This window comes from Calidris pugnax, unplaced genomic scaffold, assembly GCF_001431845.1.
Source record: "Calidris pugnax isolate Ruff unplaced genomic scaffold, ASM143184v1 scaffold21, whole genome shotgun sequence".
Lineage (NCBI taxonomy): Eukaryota > Metazoa > Chordata > Aves > Charadriiformes > Scolopacidae > Calidris > Calidris pugnax.
In genome coordinates, this window is record NW_015090770.1 from 2981145 (window position 1) to 3000456 (window position 19312).

Below are 19312 nucleotides of genomic sequence, written 5' to 3' on the forward strand. Positions count from 1 at the left end.
CACCCATTCATTCCAAATACATCACAAAATCAAAATTTGATAACAGACCTTCTGATCCACACAGAACATGGGTCTTCTATACAGTGGCTCCTGCTGCAGCTTTCAATATGTGCAATTGAACTAAACATCTTTGACTAAGACACTGAAAATCTAGTAGAACACTTTGTAGATTATTTTGAAACCCATTTTAAAATTGCACCACCTCTTTAGGGTCCATAAAATATAGCTTAATCTCCTCATTTTATTTTTACCTTTAAAACAGAGAAATTCTCTACTAAATTTCTGTTTCCTCTAATAGTTTTTTTACTGTGATCAAGACACCCCTTAAGTCTGTCTTAGACAAATGAAGTACCTGTTCTCTGTAGGTTGTATTCTTAACTACATATTCATTGCCATTCATTTCCCCTTTTCTCTTTGTTATTCATAGACTGAAAGATAGGTGGATAAGCAACAAAAAAAAAAACCTTAATTCTCTTTCCATTAGCAAAATTGTAGCTTTACTCCTTAATTGTAGATTTATAGGTGTTTGAGTACCTACCAAAATATTCTTAAACAATAAATTCCAGAACTTACTCTGAATGAGACCATGACTTGTTTTTCCTAGGTAGGTGCTGAAAAAGCTCAATTTTCTGATGAAACTGGATTCTTTGACAAACACCTCCTCTCGTTTTTATTAGCTTCATTTTGTTTGCTTTCTCTCCTTCCTGAAACAAAAGAGCTTTGTTTTACTTTATCTAAGAATCATCCCCTCAAAAATCTTTGGTCCCTAAAAGCTACGTTCTAAGTATATTTATTTCTTCATCATTATTAAGCACGTCAGTCTTATATAGTTTGCTGTATCACCCTGGTATTTCAACTTAAACTGTAAAGTTTTTAGGGCAAGAATAAGCTTTTTACTATTTTCAGTGATGCTTCATGCAACATGGACAGCACCTCAAGCATTAAGATCGCAAATACAATTACATATATGTGTTAATTAGTCATAATTCAGACAGCTTTTCCCTGGTTAATGATTTGACTAATTTTCTCCATATGTATTTCTGTACTGTATTACATTGTTCCCGTCACTATTTGATAAATTATGTCCAATTTGTCAATAACTTTCCGGTAAGGAGAGTATGTTTTGTCACATACAGTTAACATTCAGCAGCTTGTAACATATTTTTTCTGCACAGATGGTCCAATGCACCTGTGTTAAGCTATCATACCCCACTTCACGCTTCATTCTATTTCACTACATGGACATCGTTGTACAGTATTTGTAAAAAAATAAATTATTCTTCCTCACTAGCAACAATATAACCCTTATTTATTATTCTTCTCCACTAACAACAATGTAATCCTTATTTCTTGACGTATACTAAAGCATTATTTCTACACCAAATAGTGTTAGAACCTGGAAGATTGCCACAGTTTGCTTTCCCAAAAGCTGAGCAAACCTGGCCTTGGCCACATCCAATAACCATGCCCCTGGAAATGTTTGGGGAACGTTAACATCTGTCAAACAGGAATAAAAGATGAAATTGGTTTAATGAAATGCAATGGACTTAAGTAGAATTTAATTTTCTCCCTGAAACATAGCTCGATTGTGAGTATGAATAATAATATAATATGATGTATGAATGCGGCACGTGACATCGAAGAGTAAGACAGTATGTAAGACAAATAAGCTTTGTTTAATCACAATTTTAACGTAACAGCCAGACAGGTCCAGAGATACTCAGTGATTCCCCAAACTGTTTCAATGAAGAAAGCCAATGTCTGTCAGAAAAAAGTATCTACCTCTTCTGACAGCTAACTCTATGCTCAGAGTTGCTGTTAACAACCGTCATGGCAGCTTGTGCTTTTCTTTAAAGACTGACCACTTGGAGGCCTGTGACTTCATGAGAATTTTAATTATTTATGCACTTTTTTTATCTTTACAGTTGATTTTTTTAAAAACTATTTACAAGACAATCTTGCTATTTCAGCCACTGTTTCAAATTGGTTCGGGTGACAAGAATGGAACTTGATATCATTCTGTATTAATTTTCCTTTTGATGAAAAAAAAGAAGTGTTGTTCTATGTGTCTTCAAGTAATCTGTCCAATCAAAGGATGGGATTGTAGTTTGGGGGGAACTGGATTTTTTTTTTAAATATCTGTTACTTGTTGCTAAACAGCTTGGGATAATTCTTCCTTAATTATTTAAGTTGCTGAACTCACATCTATCAGTGAGAATTTATCCATGAACTTCCATAACACCACTTCAGAAAAAAATATACCAACAATTCTGGTGCTGGTTTGATAGTGGCCACATATCTTTTATAGACCTTTTCATTTTCTTCCATTTTTCTAGTTTGTATTCCTCCCTTCAGCTGTTCTCCTATTACAGTAAACTTCCTATTTAAAACTTTTCAAAGAGAAAAATCAAAGAAGTCTCCAAATTCCTGCCAGAAAACCCTTCTGGCTTTTTTGACAAGATGCTAAATATCTTCACCATATAGTTTTACTTCAAGTTCAGCATAGTTTCAGTGCAAATGTTAACACAGTAATAACCTAAGAACACCACAATTTATGTATTGGGAGAGCACAGATGTTGAATATTTATATGCACTTCTGCTATAGCACTCTTAATAACGTAGTAATGCAATCACATTTTCAGCCTGAGTAAACGTAATTGCTTTCAATGCTGTTTTCCGAAGATCTATTTATTCAGCTAATAAAAGCGATGACATCCAGAATACTAATACCCCAGTGCCTGTGTGAAACCTGAGGCACTTTCCTTTATGATCCATGTACACGGGTGTTTTTAGGGATGGCCAGAGATCTAACACCAGCTGAAAGCCAGTGTGGAGAACAAAGACCTGATGGTTTTCGCCTGAACACAGAAGCACCAACAGTTCCCTCTGACTTGCTACCAGCCTGCTTTTACCTCTTGTGCCCGAGGGCTCGCGGGACACCGACCACACAGACAAGCCGGAGCTCTGAGGTAGTTTTATGTGCAGCCCCCCACGCAGATATCCTAGTTTTACTTCAGGACGGCCACCTATCTACCAGGCCCATTTCCCCACGTATTTTAGGAGTGCTTCGTAGCTCCTGCCCCTCAGGGCCTGCTGCTGCCGAACGATCCCTAAGGCACCAGACAGCCCACAGTGGGAAGACAGCACTGAGACAGGAAAACCCATTTACGTGAGGTGATTTTTATCTTATTAAGCGGAGAGAAGCAGGTGGCGGGAGGAAAGGCGAGGGCTGAACCCTGAAGGCAACGCAATTCCCCTCACAGCCCAGCCGCCGCACTCGACGACTGCCTCACAGCCCGCCTTAGTCACGCCCATTGCCCCTTTTCTCCTCCGATTGGCTACTCGCCTCCCACTCCCCGCCAATCCCCGACCGCGCTCCGCAACGCCACTCCATCCCCTTCCCGCGCCCGCTCCCGCCGGCGCGCGGCGAGGCGCCGCCACACGGGGGCGGGTCCGGGCGGTGTTAGCCCCGCCCTTCCCCTAACGGCCGCCCCGTCCGTCAGCCAAGCGGGCTGGCGATTGGCCGGCGCGGGCAGAGCGGGGCGGTGTGGCCCCGCCCCCGCCTGGGCCGGGGCTGAGGCAATGGCTGGGCCGGCGGCGGTGCGGCCCCGCAAGGTGCGTGTGGGGCGGGGGGATCCCGGGGGGATTGGAGCCCCCGTTCCGGTCTGCGGCCGGGTCTCAGCCCTCTCTTGGGGCGCCTCGTCACACCCTGGATGTGCTCGGAGGGGGGTGAGGGGGTGTCCCCGCCAGGCGCGGAGCTGGGCGGCCGGGTAACGATTCCTGAGGGGGAGCGGGGCCTTCCGGTTCCGAACGCCTTTGCTTTCCTGAGCTTAAGCCCGGCCACCTTCCCCTCAGGGCTCTGACGGCTGATCTGTGTCCGTAAGGGGCATAGCAGTGAGCTTTCTGTTCGTATCCGTGGCTTGTACTGTGACTTCAGTTTATTTTTGAAATCCCCAAGGTTTAGGTGTGTATTTGTCGAGCTTGGGTTTTATTCTGCAGTGTATGTTTGCATGTCAGCCCTTGGCTGTGACATTAAGTGAATTCATGTAGTTGCAGAATGCTGTGGAAATTAACAAAGCTTCACACAGTAAAGACATGTGTTGTGGCATGATAACTACAAGATTCAGTCCCTAATGGCAGCACTGGGCTCTCCCCTCCACCATGGTCTGAGAGCTGTAAATTACCTTGAACTGATGTGCCTCAGCAAAAGCTCTTGGAATTAGTGGGCAATGATCATCTTCAATGCCATTGTGCAAGTCCTTAATGAAAATCAAAGTATATTTCTGTAATCAACAGGCACTGTCTTCTGGAAGACTAACTGGAGCAGCTAAATTAACAAACGGAAGAAAACAGTAAGAGCTTAATCATAAATACTATCTAAGATTGAGCGTGCATGTGAGCATTTGGGAACCTTATGCTTGTCATACCTCACAACTAGCCAAAAGTTCTTTCCATATATCAGAAAGAGTTTTTAGCTCAAGGGCAGTGTGGCCAGGTTCTAAAGCAGCCCATGAACAGATAGAAACAAACTGAATAGAAATTTTGCTTGTAGAAAGAATGGCACTCTGTCTATATGTTTTTATTTATAAAAGATTGAAGTTGTATAGTTACTGATCATATGCAAGACTGTGCAGTAAAGACTGAATTCTCCTTTGACGTAAGCTGTTAATATCTGCTAAACATGTTTGTTGAAGCAATGCAAAGTTTTCAGAAAGAGAAGGATATTTTGTTTCTTGATAAAATTAATTTACTTTAGTTTGCTATTTTTGAATAAAAGTACTATATATACTTTGCTGCTAATATGCAGCAGACAGTGAATAAACTCTGAATTTGGCTTTTTCAGGTTTGGCGTAAGGAAAGGATGTCATTCTGATGTGGAGTCTGGATACTCTCTCTATTCAACTGATTCTGATGATCAGGTAATTAAATGACTTTAATGTAGTCATCTCTGTTATCTAAAGAGAAGAGAAATTGGAATACCTTGTATAATAGAAAACCACATTCATTTAGATGCTACTGCATCTAGATTAGACCTAGCTCCTAAAAAGCTAGCAAGAATGTCTTTACTGCATCTTGCAGATACATGCAAATTGGCTTTGTGTGCAGTGAGTTTTGCTCTGAAAAATCTCATTGAGGGTCAAGATATATTTTTCAAACACAACTATGCTGTTTATGGACTAGAGCTGACCCTGGCAGAAGCATAGCTGTATTTGTTAGGTTTTGTGCCAAAAAGATTGAGTTATACACAGTCAGTGCTGTCTTCTGCCTAGTGCTGAGTCAGTTAACTCCAAAATAGAAATAGGCTGTAGCTTAACTGTATGTGGAAATAAGAATAAAAATGACACATTCACATGTGTCATGCAATTACTACAACGTGCAATTACTAAAACGTAAAATCTGGCAAATGTAATTGCAAAGTAATACATGGGAAATGATATGGTTTTGCAGGTTATCAGTTGTTCTTTTTCAGATGAAAGAGTGGGGAACACTCACCTCTAAAAGAGAATCTTGATTTACTGAAAGAAAACAGTGATACTGATTTTCTGACTGCAGTATTCTTTGTGCAGGTTGATACCATTCATAATGGACTTGACCGTTGTGCAGCTTTACTGAAGAATATCTTACAAAATGAGGCTCGAGGTTGTACCTGTTGAAAATTCAAGCTATGTTTTTTAGTTTTTTCTAAGACTGTTTTGGTTTGTTTTGTTGACTAGTTTTCTTTCAACTAATGCTAGGAAAGGAGACTAACCATAAACAACCTGGGAAAACAACTTCCACTAAAATGACTTCCAAGCCTTTGCTAACCAAAGGAAATACTTCGAAGAAGAAAGGGTTGAAAAAAAACATCACTCCTGCCCACGTCCGAAAAGAAATTGGTAAATAAGTGTGCTTTCTTGGGCTTGCTTTTTTCTCAAACAACATTGAGAGACTCCTCAGTTAACGAGAGGTAACAAGGCTTCAGATAATTGTTGTTTGTGGTATGTTGATCCAGGGCTAGATCCAGAAAAAGATGTAGACATTATTCATTGCTGCTTAGAGACCTGAAATGTTTACTGAGCAGTTACTAAAATTGACAAATGTTTGAGCTGTTTGTACAAGGAAAAAAGTTGAGTGCGTTTCCAAATGCCAACATCACTAAGTTTAGCTGGTAGGAAGTGTGGAGGTGAATGATAATACCCATGCTCATTTCTCTTGGACAGTGAAGCACTACAGTGTTTGGTCTCTGTTTGGAATATGCAGCTATAAACTGTCCTGGAATTAGGTGTCCAGCCAGGCTTTTCTCAAAGATCAGTTTCTGGAAACAGGATAGTGTTGCAATAATGATAAGAACTCAAATGGTTTAGTGGCCAGAGCACTTGAATGGAAAGGTAGATGGACTACTCTAGGCTGAGTTCTTCTGAGTTATTCTCAGTTGACATACTTCACTTTTATTAGCATTTCTCCCTCTATCCACTCCATGTCTTTTGTGTGATTAGAGACAGGTAGGGGCTGTAGAATTCTAGAAGGTGAGCACATAGCTGCTATCTTTCCAGCCTTGTAAAAATACGGAGTATTAATTATACCCAGAATAAGAAAATGAAGTTTGGAGAGTGCTTTGGTGTGGGTTATTCCAAGTGGTCTAAAAGCATATGAAGTAGCTAAGCAGAGATTTTAAGAATAGCATTTTAGAACTGGCCTTCTGTAGGATTAAATCTCTTGGCTACCTTCAGGGACATCAGTCTGTCCAACTGGGTTGGGTTGCTCTGTCTAGAAAAAAAAAAAAGGAAGGAATAATTTGCTAATGAGTAAAAATTGAACTGGAATCTTAGGCTGTAGGATCTTTTGGTTTTCTTTTTCAAAGGAACTTACCAGAGTCTGCCTGAAAACAATAGGTTTGTGTAGATTGAGAAGACAGACAACTTTAGCTGGGTTTTTTGTTCTTTTCTCTATAGTGCCAATATCAAATAGAAAACTTGCCTCGTCCACCACACCTTCTACTGAGAAAGAGCTTCCCAGTACAGGACAGAATCAGATGGTTCAACCAATTCATGTGCCTTGCAGTCAACACTCTCCTGTGATGCATCCGAAACTGTGCGAGCACGTGCAAACTCAGATGTCTCTGATAACTGGCCAAACACCACAGAACAGCAATGAAATTCCTACTCTAACTCCTCTTCCTACCTCAAATAATGGTTGGTGGAACTATTAATGTAGAGCCTGCTATTGTACTGTATCAATTTTGCCCAAAATTGCCCTGATCTGAGAGTGTGTTTTTTTTCTAGGATGTCAAAATGTTACACCCTTTAATTATCGATTACCTACCTCTACGTCAGCTCTGTCCCTGCAGCATTCAGCTAATCCCTTATCTACTCAGACAGTAAGTAAAAGTTTGATTCTGACTATTAGTAAACATTTTAAATTTGCACTGCCTATTTGTTTATACATTTATTCAAGTGTGTGGGCTTTCTTGAGTTTGTATAATAATTTTTCTTAGAGAAAAAATTGGCATATTTCAACCCTTAGTGATGAACAGAATAAATAATAAGAGGAGATACTGCTCTTTAAAATACATTTTATATAGACAGCACAAAGTGACATTAGAGGCATTTCAACTGGCTGCTTGTGTCTGCACCGTGAATTCTGTAACGGACAGCAAACATGTCCGTTAATATTTATATTAATTATAAATTGCTGTTAATAATTATATTCTCAGTAATGGAAGATACAGGAAAGTATTCATTGCTGTTAATAATTATATTCTCAGTAATGCTCATTAGGATCATTAACCAACTCCTGATTAAAAAAAACAAAAAAAAACATAGCTCATCTGTAGGTTTTCCCTGCTGATGATCAAGCTGATAATTTCTTCAGACACTGTGTATTATCTTAGAGCCATGTTGTAAAATGCTTGTGTATTTCAGGGTATAGAATAGAACTAATGGAGAGTACCAACTGCCACCTTGGTAAATGTGGTCAAGGACTTGCACCTTGAAACTGTAAGACTGTAGATTTACCTTCCACCTGCAGGCAGTCCATATATAGCTAGTGCTGTCCTTGACTTTTAAGAAACTCATCTACGTAAAATATTGAAAGGTAACAGTGTTGTCGTGTTGGTTTTTTTCTTCCCTGTTCTGGTCTTATTCAAGGAATGAGTGTTCATAAAGCAAAAAAAACCCAAAATGCTGTGGAGTTTTTTTCTTCACAGAACAGCTGAAAAAGAACTGTGCTTTAATGTTGCAAATAACATTTAAGATCTAATCCAGATTTACATTTTATTTACTTCTTAATACACAGGAAAATTACACCATCAGTAAGTTGCAGTTGCTTTTATGATTTGCAAAAAATTATCGAGACTACATTGGGTTAGACAAGAGTTTTTGGGGTTTTTTAAAATATTTTTTAAAAAATCCATGTTAATTTTTTTTTGTTTAATATCAATATTCTTTATGCAGAATGTTCCTGTAGATGGTGACAATGAACGTGTGCCAGAGGTGGGAGGACCTGTGGTTTGCCCGGTGGTTTCAGCTGCTTCTACTGCTGTGCAGATTCAGTCTGCCACTGCTCTACCTGGTGTGATCCCTTGTACAGCGTCAGGTGCACCAGGTAGGTCTACAGTGTCTGCATTCATCCCATCATCTTCTGGCAGAGAAGTGACCCCCAACCATGAGCAACAGATAAAAGAAGCCGATTTGATAAGATGCATACAAGCTCACCTGGCCCTCTTACAGTCACATGAAGCGATGAACGGCAGGACTGAACAGAAGCACCATCATCATTGTCCAGCAGAACATAAGGCTTCAAGTAACAACAAGGAGGAAACTTCTGAAGAACACAGTGAGGACACGGTCAGTGAAGAAGACGAATTGAATGTACTTGATACAGCCCCAGTGAGAGATACAAACTCTAAGACAAGTTTTTTGAAGAAAGTTCTAAAATCTAGAAAAGAAAGTTCAGAAGAAACAGCCCATAAAGTTAAGACTGTACAATATCTCCTGGGAGAGCTCAGAGCACTGATAGCAGATCAAGGTGAGGAAGTTTTCTTTGTGCAGTAGAGTGATTACATACAAGTAATATGTTAAATGAGCGAGCACTTCAGTTTCTGGTAGTTTCACTGAATTTCACTGAATTTTTAGGGTTGGAAGGGACCATAGAGATCATCTAGTCCAACTCCCCTGCTAAAGCAGGATTGCCTAGAGCTTGTCAGAGCATGTTACTCAGGGCTGCATCCAGGCGGGTCTTTAAATGGTATATGACATCTTAGAGTGATTGGATTTACTACTCTGGAGAAGTAGTAAATCATTTTTTGGAATATTTTAACATTATTGTAACAGCTAGGAGAACGATTATTCTCATTTCACATAAAGTGTTTTTCCCTGAGAAAGGAAAGGGAGCAGCGTAGACAGATTGCAAAGCAATCCCACCAAGGTTCATCAGAGAGATGGTAGATTGTGATTTATCAACATAGTCAAGCTTAAAAATTTTAAATAAATAAGTAGAGTTAAAGATAAGGTTTTCTTGGGAAAAAACCCCAGATACTATTATACGTACGTTGTAGATTGCTTAATCACATACAAAATATTGCTGCCTTTTTACAGGTTTGTTTATGTCTTTTTTTTCCCTCACCTCTGGCAGATGATTCAGAAATGTTGAGGTTGATGAGTGAAATAGAAGACTGCATATCGTTGCTCCCAGCTGTGGTGGGAAGTACCAATATACAGGCTGACATAGCACTGGCTTTACAGCCTCTCCGAAGTGAAAATGCCCAGCTGCGTCGGTGAGTAACTCATCAGTGATTCTGTATTTATTGGAAATGAGCCTAAAGTGTCTTTAACTGCTCTGTTCTAAATTGCATATTTATTGCATTATGATGTAAGTGTTACAGCCCTTTCATTCTTGTCTATGCAGTGTTTATATATTAGAAAGCATGTTGGTAAAGCTATATAGTTTAAAAATAAGTAATTAACACATAGCAAGACTTCAGATAATACCATATCAGTTAATACAGTATCAGTTATATCATGATTGGGCCTTTGTCTAGGTGGGATCAATGTATCATTCTCTCTGAAAACTGCAGTATGGAGGTAGTTACCCTGCTTATATTCTTTTTGTAATGTAAATGCAAAAATGTCTCATTTCACAGAGTTCTCAAGAACACAACTGGGTAGCACTGTACTTCAGAACAGAGGGAAAGGTGTTTACCGAAACTTGCAAAGGGTTGTTTGTGTTGAATAAATATAAGAATATAAGAAAAATATTTCTGAAACATTCTGTAACATTTAATTCTCAGTAGCAACTTCTTACCAAACTAATTTAAAATGCAGTGGTTTTGAACTTTGAACTTTCTGAATTTGTGCTTTTCCACAATTCACGTTTAGGAGACTAAGAATATTAAACCAGCAACTCGGGGAACGAGAAAGAAGTGAGAAGGCTTCTGGACAGAGCTGCAACTATGAATGTAAAGTACTAATAGAGAATGGTGCTTATTAGGGACATTTTTGTTACAGCTTTGTTTAAATAGATACAGGCATATAAATAAATAATAACAGTATCTGTTGTGGCCTTTAGTGGCAACTGAACTAACTGTTGTGGGTCTATTCATGCAACTATATTTGCATGGGTTGTTGTGCCTGTTTAGACTCGACATAGTGAGACAGCTCTTCAGCTGCCAAGCAGATTATTTTTCCCTATGTGCCTCTTAAAATGAAGGTGACATATTAGATAGTTAAGAAGAAAGCTTGAGTTTTATCTTGCTGCCTCAAAAAACCCTTCTTCTATCTGTAAGAAAAATTCGTATTAGCAAGATTATTTAAAATCTTAATTTGATCTAGAAATTCAAACTGTACTACATAAAACTCTTAAAATTTTGTGTTTTACTTTTGGTAGTAGTTTCTTTGCAGTCCTTGAACATGATGCTCCAGGGTCAATTGAAAGAATCACTGAAAGGCCTCGAGTCACTGCAGGCTAAAAATGAAGAACTACTTAAAATAATAGAAAGTCAGAAATTAGAAAATAAACGTCTTGCAAAAGCTATTCAAGATAAAGAAGAAGAATTGCTTGAAAATAAACAGCATTATGACATTCAATCCACCAAGCTCAAGATGGGTATGTGTTTTGAATTTGTTTCTTCTTCAATTAGTGTTTTTAAACTTAAAAGAAATAATTAAGTCAATTCTTCTTGGCATTTTAGAAGTGGAAGAGGCATTAGCGAATGTGAAGAACCTTCAGTTTAAGCTGGAAGCTTCAGAGAAAGAAAATAAGATTTTGGGCATAACGTTACGTCAGCGTGATGCAGAAGTTAACAGACTGCGTGAATTAACCAGGTACTATTTGCCACAGTATTTTTTTCGCCTCTTGACACCACTTTTCTCTTTTTTTGCATACTTTGGGTTATTGTAATCTTAGTATTTTGGTGGTAAGAGGTCGTGTAGGCTAAAACCTCTCTTTGTAGCTACTTCTGCTACAGTGGTGTTAAAATTTTGCTAAACCAGAGTTGTGCTCCATGCCTTGAGTTCTGTTGTAAAGTAAAATGCTAGCTGTGTAACCTGTGTGAGGTTTTAACTCTTGATAGCACACCTGCCAATAAGCAGCTCCATGGGAAGTGCATGGACCTGAAAATGTACTGGTGTTTCCCTTGAAGCTGTAGAATGTGGAAACTAACTCTTAACCTGAATTAAGGAAGTTTTGGGGGTTTTTTTGTTTCTTTCTTTATACTGGTTCAGAAAGAACTTGCAGCGAGATCTGTCTTCAGGACCTGTAGCAAGGTCTCCCTGTGGGACTGAGTAGTCCTTTCTTTAATTCTACACACATTTGAAGTAGATTATGCCCAGATGTTTAATTATGTATAGAGGTTGGGAGTTCTTGGATCACTGAATGAGGGTGGTGTCACTTATAATTTTTTAGAACTATTATTGTGAATTTATTTTGTCATGGTCTTCTATGGTGAACATGGTGGCAAGCTGGGATACTTCCATAGCTTTTTGCACGTGCAAAGGATATGGACATAGAATTTGTTTGGACATGATGTGCACAGGTAGTTAAACTGTTGTTTATCTTGTTTATAGTTGATACTGGTTGGAATGGCAGAGTATTTTTGATCAGTGCTTCAGAGTCTTTAGTACTAAAGTTTAGGCACATGGACACACTTCTATGACTATTGTACTGACCACCAGATGGTGGTATAATGATGTCTTATTACATGTGTATGTATATATACATAAGCCTTTAAGAATTCTTTTTTTGTTGATGTAGCAAACAAAATGAGTTATTTCTTTTATTATATTTTTTTATTTAGATGCAGTGAATGATTTGGAAAAAATTCTACTGATTTTGATAACTTTCTATGTGCTTTGTAACAGTTTCTTCACATCGATTTCTGTTGTAGTATTCAAAGCAGGTATATCAGGAATAATCTCGAACTTCAGTGGTTTGTGCTATTTAATTGTTTTACAGGCACAGTTCTCTGAGCTAAAGAAAGAAATTCAAGAAACTTGGAATTGGTTCACATTTGTACTATGTGTTATAACAACATGTAGAAAGAGAATTGTAACTTCACTGCAGTCTGATAAATGTAATGTTTTGGTTTTATATAGAAGTGGGGTTTTTTAAATAGTTGCTAAAAAATAGTTAATCTAATTAATCAATTTTACCTTAACAGAACCCTGCAGGGCAGTATGGCCAAGCTCCTGTCTGACCTCACAGTAGACAACATTAGACCCAAACGTGAAAAAGGTCTCTCAAAGTCTCTTTTGGAAGACCACGAAAAGCAGATGCAGCCTGATCCATTTCCTGGGAGTACTTCAGTAATGACTTACCTTAAAAAATTAGAAATGGATCATGTTTTGCCAGATACCGAACTTCATTTCTCAAGTAAATGTGGAGAACTAGAGATTCAAAATCTAGCCTATGAAAAGTTGGCTGCTGAAGGAAATAAAATAAACAGTACATTCTCAGAAAAAGGAACATCAACTCCTAGAATACTGCGTACCTCACTGAAGCAAGATGCAGAAACAATTAGGGATTCTGTGACTTTACTAGATGACCAAAGCAAGTTGGATGAGACTGTTTATATTCCATTGACTAGCAGTGCCTCAAAAAAACAGTTGCCAATCTCTGAAAGAACTGGTGTGCTCTCCCAAAGTAGAGGGGCTTGTAAGATGTTGGACTACCACTGCGAGCTCTCGGACTCTGTGCAGCAGAATGGGTGTGAGATCACAAAGGATCCAACTATTCTGGGTAAATTAAGTGCTGGGTACAGTGTGAAAACAACTATGGAAAACACACTTGAAGTTACGGGGGATAAAGTGAAGCCAGAAGGAGACAAAGTCCAAATGAAGCCAAAAGGCCCTCCAAGAGCTGCTGCAAAAGACTTCACAGGCAAACCAGACCAATCTCAGCCTGGTACATACCCTCGCGTACCAATGCTATTTCCAAAAGAGGCTTCTCAGAAAAAAGGCAGTGGAATAGCTGATTTTAGCTCCATTTTATTTGATGATATATCAGGGAAGTCTGAGTGGAGTGCATCCTCTTTCTCAACTTTTACTTCTCGAGACGAAGAGGACTTTAAGAACAGCTTAGCAGCCTTGGATGCCAACATCGCTCGGCTACAAAGAACTCTGCAAAACAGCGTGATGAAACAATGAGTGTGAGGAAACAAGATGGGGTGCGCTCATTTGCATTATTGAGGTTTTTCTGAAGTATAGTAACAAGTACGGTACTGATACGAGTATCTATTTTTTGGTATGAAATTACTTATTTCTAGTTGTTTAAATTATGGATGGGATTTGTTCCTCATTAAGCTATGGTGCTGGTTCCCTTGATGTGTACAACTTCAAATAACTGGTGTAAATGCCTTTTCTTTTAAATTATGACTTAAGTTTATACTCTTTAATTGCAAAATTAATTCTTAGAACAGCACTTGTGAATTCTTTAAGAAATCAGTGTGCTGTTAGTAATACATTTTTTTCTATTAAATGATAAAATACACTTGCATGTTTTTACTGTGTGCTTTTTCAAAGTAGTAAGAACAGGATTGAGAGAGATGAATTTGAAGTCACAGAGATGATAAAGAGGAATTTTTATTTCGTTATAACTTGACTGTTAGAAAATTGGATGTAGAGTTATTTTCCTTGGTTATGACCATATATTTCAAGAAATGAGCTCCTTGTTCTGGTTCACCATGAAGGTGTGCAAAAAGTAGTGTCAGTATCAAAGAAGCACTTGGGCAGGACTTCCCAGCTGCATTGCTTCTTAATTCAAATGGAGTTTAATGAAGAAGTGGGAGTTTAACTGATGCAAGTGAAGCTGCCTCAAACTTAAGAAGTGTTCTACCTTGACTAGGTGGATCTTTTAAAGTTGTTTGTTTATTTGTTTGTTTAGGAGGAGCTTAGGCACAGAAGGCTAAATGAAATGTCCTTGTTTAGTAATTTTTTTTATTCCCCAGAGAACAGTGGCAGGTACCCTAAACGGGGAAGAGGTTCCACAAGTAGAGGCCAGGGAGGAGGTGGCTGCACAGCAGCTCTGCAGGAACATTGAGAGTTACAATTGGTAAGTCAGGATCATTCTGTTCAAAAGTAAAACACAGACATCACATGGGATTTAGAGTATATGGTAGATCCTATAAAATACATGAAGTAATCTTTTTTCACTCATCACTGGTAAAACTCAATTTTCGGGTTTTGAGTATTGTACTTGGAAAAAGAAGTTGATTAAGCAGAGAGTCCAGATGAGAGCAAGAAAAGAACCATTAAAAATTCTGTTCTTTTGTACAATTCTGTTTTAGGTCATAGTTTTTACAGATGCTTGATTTTATATAAAGTAAAAGAAAATATAGTACCAGTAGATAAACACAGAATAGTCTGATGCTGAGAAACAGAAGCAGTAACAGGCTTCAGCTGACACAAAGGAGACAAATTAGAGATTAGTGAAAGCTGGCAAATCAGTACAGTTAGTGAAGCACCAGAATATACAGTGTGAGGAAGTCATAGAAATGCCACAGTTGTTGAGGTGTCAAACATTTATTGAGCATAAATACAGAGAGTCTGGGCTGAGTCACCCAAACTGGCTCTCACAGGAGTGGGAGCAAAGCTGGGAATGGTTCCAGTCCATTGTTCTCCTTGACAGGGCTTTCCAGATCTCAGTGTCAAGAATATGCGTCGTGCAAGTTTTTGAGTTACAAGGACAGAAAGGTGGTGTTATTGCTACCATTCTGTTCCCCTTACACCCGTGGCAGTGCTTGAATGCTGTTTTTCATGACTCACAGGTTTTCCAGGAAAGTATCTTTGGAAATGGAACAGCAGTATAAGGACCTGAATTTAACACTGCTGTTTCTGAGTGTTGCTTATTATTTTTTTTCCTAGAAAACATTCCTGTGCTTCCTGGTGCTGGCCTTTTCCCTTATGTTTCCGTGTAGGACAAAGGTCTCAACTTTTACCACTTTGAAGAATTTATTTTTTTTTCCATTAATAGTTTCTTGAAGTTAGGACGTTCTCCATACATTGTGCTGGGGAGCAGTTCTGTGATTATTTTAGTTACTAGTCACTGAGCAATAAAAAGGTATGAAGACAACACAGAACTACAGAAGATGCCAACTGGCACTCCCGCTTTGAAAAAGGAAAGTTAGACTAAATAGTGACTTCAGTGATTTAGAATGCTTTTAAGGCTTGGCTTGGATTTATTACTCTCCACGCTATTCGTGCTCAGATTCAAAATAAGGTTGATGGTATCAAAAGGAACACTTCTTAATTAAATATTTACAGGTGGTTTCAGTGCAGAAGCAAAGCAAGATTTAAACAATAATTATGGCATGGATTAAAGACAAGCTACAATAAATTCTAGTGTTTAAAACTCTTGAGAAGGCTGAGAAAAGGTTGGAAGAATAGTCATTAGTAGACAAACTAATTAGTTTTCTTCTTCCAGCTGGGACTGTTAGTCCACTGGAAGGAGGATATTTGTCCTGGCCCAAGCCAGTTCCAGTCTGCATAAAGCAGATGTGGTGTCACGATGCCCAAGCATGTTCTTCTTGCATTGAGAGCATTTACATTCACTTTTATCTCAGCCGGGGAAGATGTTACACCATCTTATTTGTGTCTTATTCATCATTATAAATTAATTCTATTGAAGCACGAGATAACTACTGAAAAACAATTTTGGGGATGAGATAAGAGCAGAAGGAGAAGCAGCGAAGAAGAAGAAATAGGAAGAGGGAGTGTTGTTTAACATAGATCTTCATTTTGTACTGAGATATGTCAATCAGAGCTGTAACAACTTTAAATGAAATATAAAATTTCCCATAAATGGGCATTATGAATGTGCGCTGTTGTGAAAGCAAAAGCCAGCAAGATCAAATATGGAGATCTTTAAAAGGTGGGAAGGGCTTCCAGGATTCTACTCAAGATAAAGATATTGAAACTGTGGAAGTCAACATAGCTCTAGTGTTCAGTAAAGCTTAATAGAAGATAAATAACGATAACATCTCTTACAAACTCATTCTTTTAATGTGTCGTATGTTATAAATAAAGGAAATTCTGGAGTCTGCACATTTTGACCACTCAAATTGGCATATTCTCAGAAGTACACAGCAAATAAGGTCCCAGGCGACAGAGTAAAAAGAAATATTTATCTTTGGTGCCTAAAACAGCTTAAAAGTTGTTGTTTTCTCATTCCTGCGGTAACAAGGTAGAACTCGCTGCGGACCAAAGGCAGCACCATTGTCAACACCAATGCTTGGAATATTGGAGCAGCTCATGCTGCAGCACGTATTGCTGCTCTTCACTGGCCAGGAGGAGGAAAGTGCTTGTCCTTGCAGAAGTTGGGAGTTACTGGGATTGATCCTTGTTGCAACCAAGTAGACCTCAGGCCTGTATTCTCCAGGAACTTAGATACATTCCTCTCCACTTGGAAGAAGTTTTCAGTCTCATCTGAGGCATTGAGCTGCCTGGCTGGATTCCAACACCAAACTTTATTTCCCCACCAGCCCAGGTTACACTTGCTGAAAACTGTAACTTTCTATTTGGAAGCAGGATAGAATTTTTACCTGGGTAAATCCATCGCTCATGCCAAGCGCTCCAATTACACGAACATAATCTTCAATTCACTTCTGGTTTTGGGTATATCCCTACAATGAGGGACAGTTATGATAGGTAGAGGAGTTGAAGTGTATTTGCAACAGAATTCAAGCTCCATTTCTGTTCCAGGTTCATTAAGGACACGTAAGGATGGCTTGGAAGAGGCAAGAGAGTATGGCAATGACTTCAGCCACAAGTGTCAACTATGCAAGTTTTTTTTGTGTTGCACGTGGAATTTAGCTGTTGTTTCTAAGGGGGGAGGAAAAAAAAAAAAAAAAGGTAATATTTAAATTTAGGTAGATCTATTGTCCCAGAAAAGCGTGGACCTCACTCAGAGGTAAAGGATCAGAAAGGGCAACCAGCTGTGGTGCCTCAGGTTCTGTAGCCAGGAGATGTTTGAATGAGGAAGGCTAGCAACAGCATAAACAGCCATGAGGTAACAGAGACTGATCAAAAGGGAACCTTCTCCTCCGTGTCTGAAGACTTGTTCTTCCACAGCTGTGGTCATAGGAAGAAATAAGTATTTTCAGTATTTACAAAGATTTAGGATTGACCCTTATGATGCCAATTTGAGAAAAGCAAAACTGGTTGGGCTGAGGAGTTTTTATCCCAGGCTCTCCATACACCTGAACAAGTATTCAGCAGAGCTGAATTCAGAATTCAGCAGAGCTTTTCAGCTTGGCCAGCAAAGCTGGTTCAGGTTCTGTCCATCACTCTCTCCAAATATAAGGGATATATGCAATTTGTATATTTGACACGAAATCATTGTTTTATGTTCAGTAATAGCTGCTGTGAAACATCTCTCCTGTTCCAGGGATTAGCTTCCAAAGAGTAGCTCAGCAGCTGCAACTTTGGTGATCGCAGTCTCCTGTAGACTCTTCTTCTAGCTGCAGAGACAAGTCACAGGAGTTTCATTTTTACAAAGCACATTCTGTGAAGTTGACGTCTGCACTATCCAGTGACATGGAGAGCAAGGGCCTCTTAAAGCATGTTTCATCAACCTCTTAATAGTCATTTTCCTTTTTTGAATGCTTTTCCGTGTGGAAGAGGGAAAAGATTGGGCAATACTCCAGAATCCAGGATACCTGAGTTTATCCATATATAATTCCCTGCTCTGACTTCTTAAATAATGACTGTCTACAATCCAGTGTCTCATTCAAAGAACTGGGGAATGGTGGTAGCTGCCTGCACACAAGGGATTGCTGCCCTACCACTGTGTCTAGGTTGATCAGAGACTTCATAAGGAGCAAAGATGCCTTATTTGCTGAAGTGAGGCCAGTGCTGCAGCTCTGTGTGTAAATTAGCTGCCTGGGACAACACTTGTGGTCAAGTGGCAAGATCATTCAGCTCTGTGTGGAGGGAAGGTTTTACAGCTCACGCTGCGTTTCACAAAATAACAGTGATTGTTACTGGTACCTCGAGTACCTTTCACCATTGACTTAGACAGGCATCCTTAACAAGGGTGAATTTTTTCTCCTTAGAAGGGAAAGAAACATTTCCCTGGTTAGAATGTGACTGGTTAGATCAGGGAAAGAGATTAAGGAAAAAAAAATATAAAATTATAGGTTTAGTCACTTCAATGGTCTCCCCAAATAAGGCAGAGGAATATTCAAGTTCAAATGGGCCAGCTGGGACAGGTCTGCACACCTACTGCCCCACCAGAACCTACAACAAGAGTTGAGAATGTCAAGTCAGCTTTGGGGTATTAAAGCTGGTACGACAGACAATTCAGTCCAAACTCAGATTTAGCTCTAAACCTTCCTACAGAGAGCAGACTACCCGCATTGATGACCTCCTATTTAAGCTCAGGCAGACCATCTCAAGTGGCTCTTGATAAAGAATAATGCAAATAGGGTTAGAGATGAGTGTCTGTCTTCCCCAAAATTCAGGGAATTCCTTCAGTAATTTCTTTGCACAACAAAGTACTGGAGTCAGTTTTGCTTCAGTCAGATTCAGGGATATTGAGTAGTCTTTAGTTATGTGACTGAGTCAGGGGTTTTGCCTGCAGAGCCTTAGGTACAGGGGAGGCAAACAAATAGCAGCTGAGGTCTTATTGCTGATCTTGCTTTAGCCTATCTGCTTTTAAGGTGAAATCAAGAGTGACAGTGAATTCCATGACTGTTCTTATGATTTGAGCTCTGAACAGACAAGAGTCTGACCAGAACAACCTGTTCTTTCCCCCAGCCTTCAATCAGTATTACGTGTGACCAGGCCTTTCTTCACCGTAAGAATAGTTTGCGCTTTTTATTTAAAGGTACACACTTGTGCAC

General features: G+C 39.2%; 2 protein-coding genes across 3 annotated transcripts in view; both read left to right on the top strand.

Annotated features, from left to right (window-relative positions):
* Window positions 1–3569: 3569 nt before the first annotated feature.
* On the top strand, window positions 3570–13968 carry LOC106886136 (coiled-coil domain-containing protein 14-like). Of its 2 annotated transcripts, none has more exons than XM_014938834.1 (13): window positions 3570–3615; window positions 4297–4352; window positions 4844–4919; window positions 5568–5640; window positions 5736–5876; window positions 6933–7172; window positions 7263–7357; window positions 8433–9006; window positions 9613–9754; window positions 10356–10435; window positions 10864–11082; window positions 11168–11300; window positions 12635–13968. In XM_014938834.1, the coding sequence occupies exons 1-13, from the start codon at window positions 3583–3585 to the stop codon at window positions 13617–13619; spliced, it is 2847 nt and encodes a 948-aa protein (XP_014794320.1). In that variant the 5' UTR covers window positions 3570–3582; the 3' UTR covers window positions 13620–13968. The 2 variants fall into 2 exon arrangements, with proteins under 2 accessions (XP_014794320.1, XP_014794328.1); XM_014938842.1 differs by having other exon boundaries at window positions 10867–11082.
* Window positions 13969–14155: 187 nt separating this feature from the next.
* Window positions 14156–19312, top strand: part of LOC106886191 (coiled-coil domain-containing protein 14-like) — a 20010-nt gene continuing 14853 nt past the window's right edge. Inside the window, exons 1-2 of the mRNA XM_014938925.1 lie at window positions 14156–14161; window positions 14420–14523. Coding sequence (XP_014794411.1) covers window positions 14156–14161; window positions 14420–14523 — 110 coding nt within the window. The remainder of the gene's footprint in view (window positions 14162–14419; window positions 14524–19312) is intronic.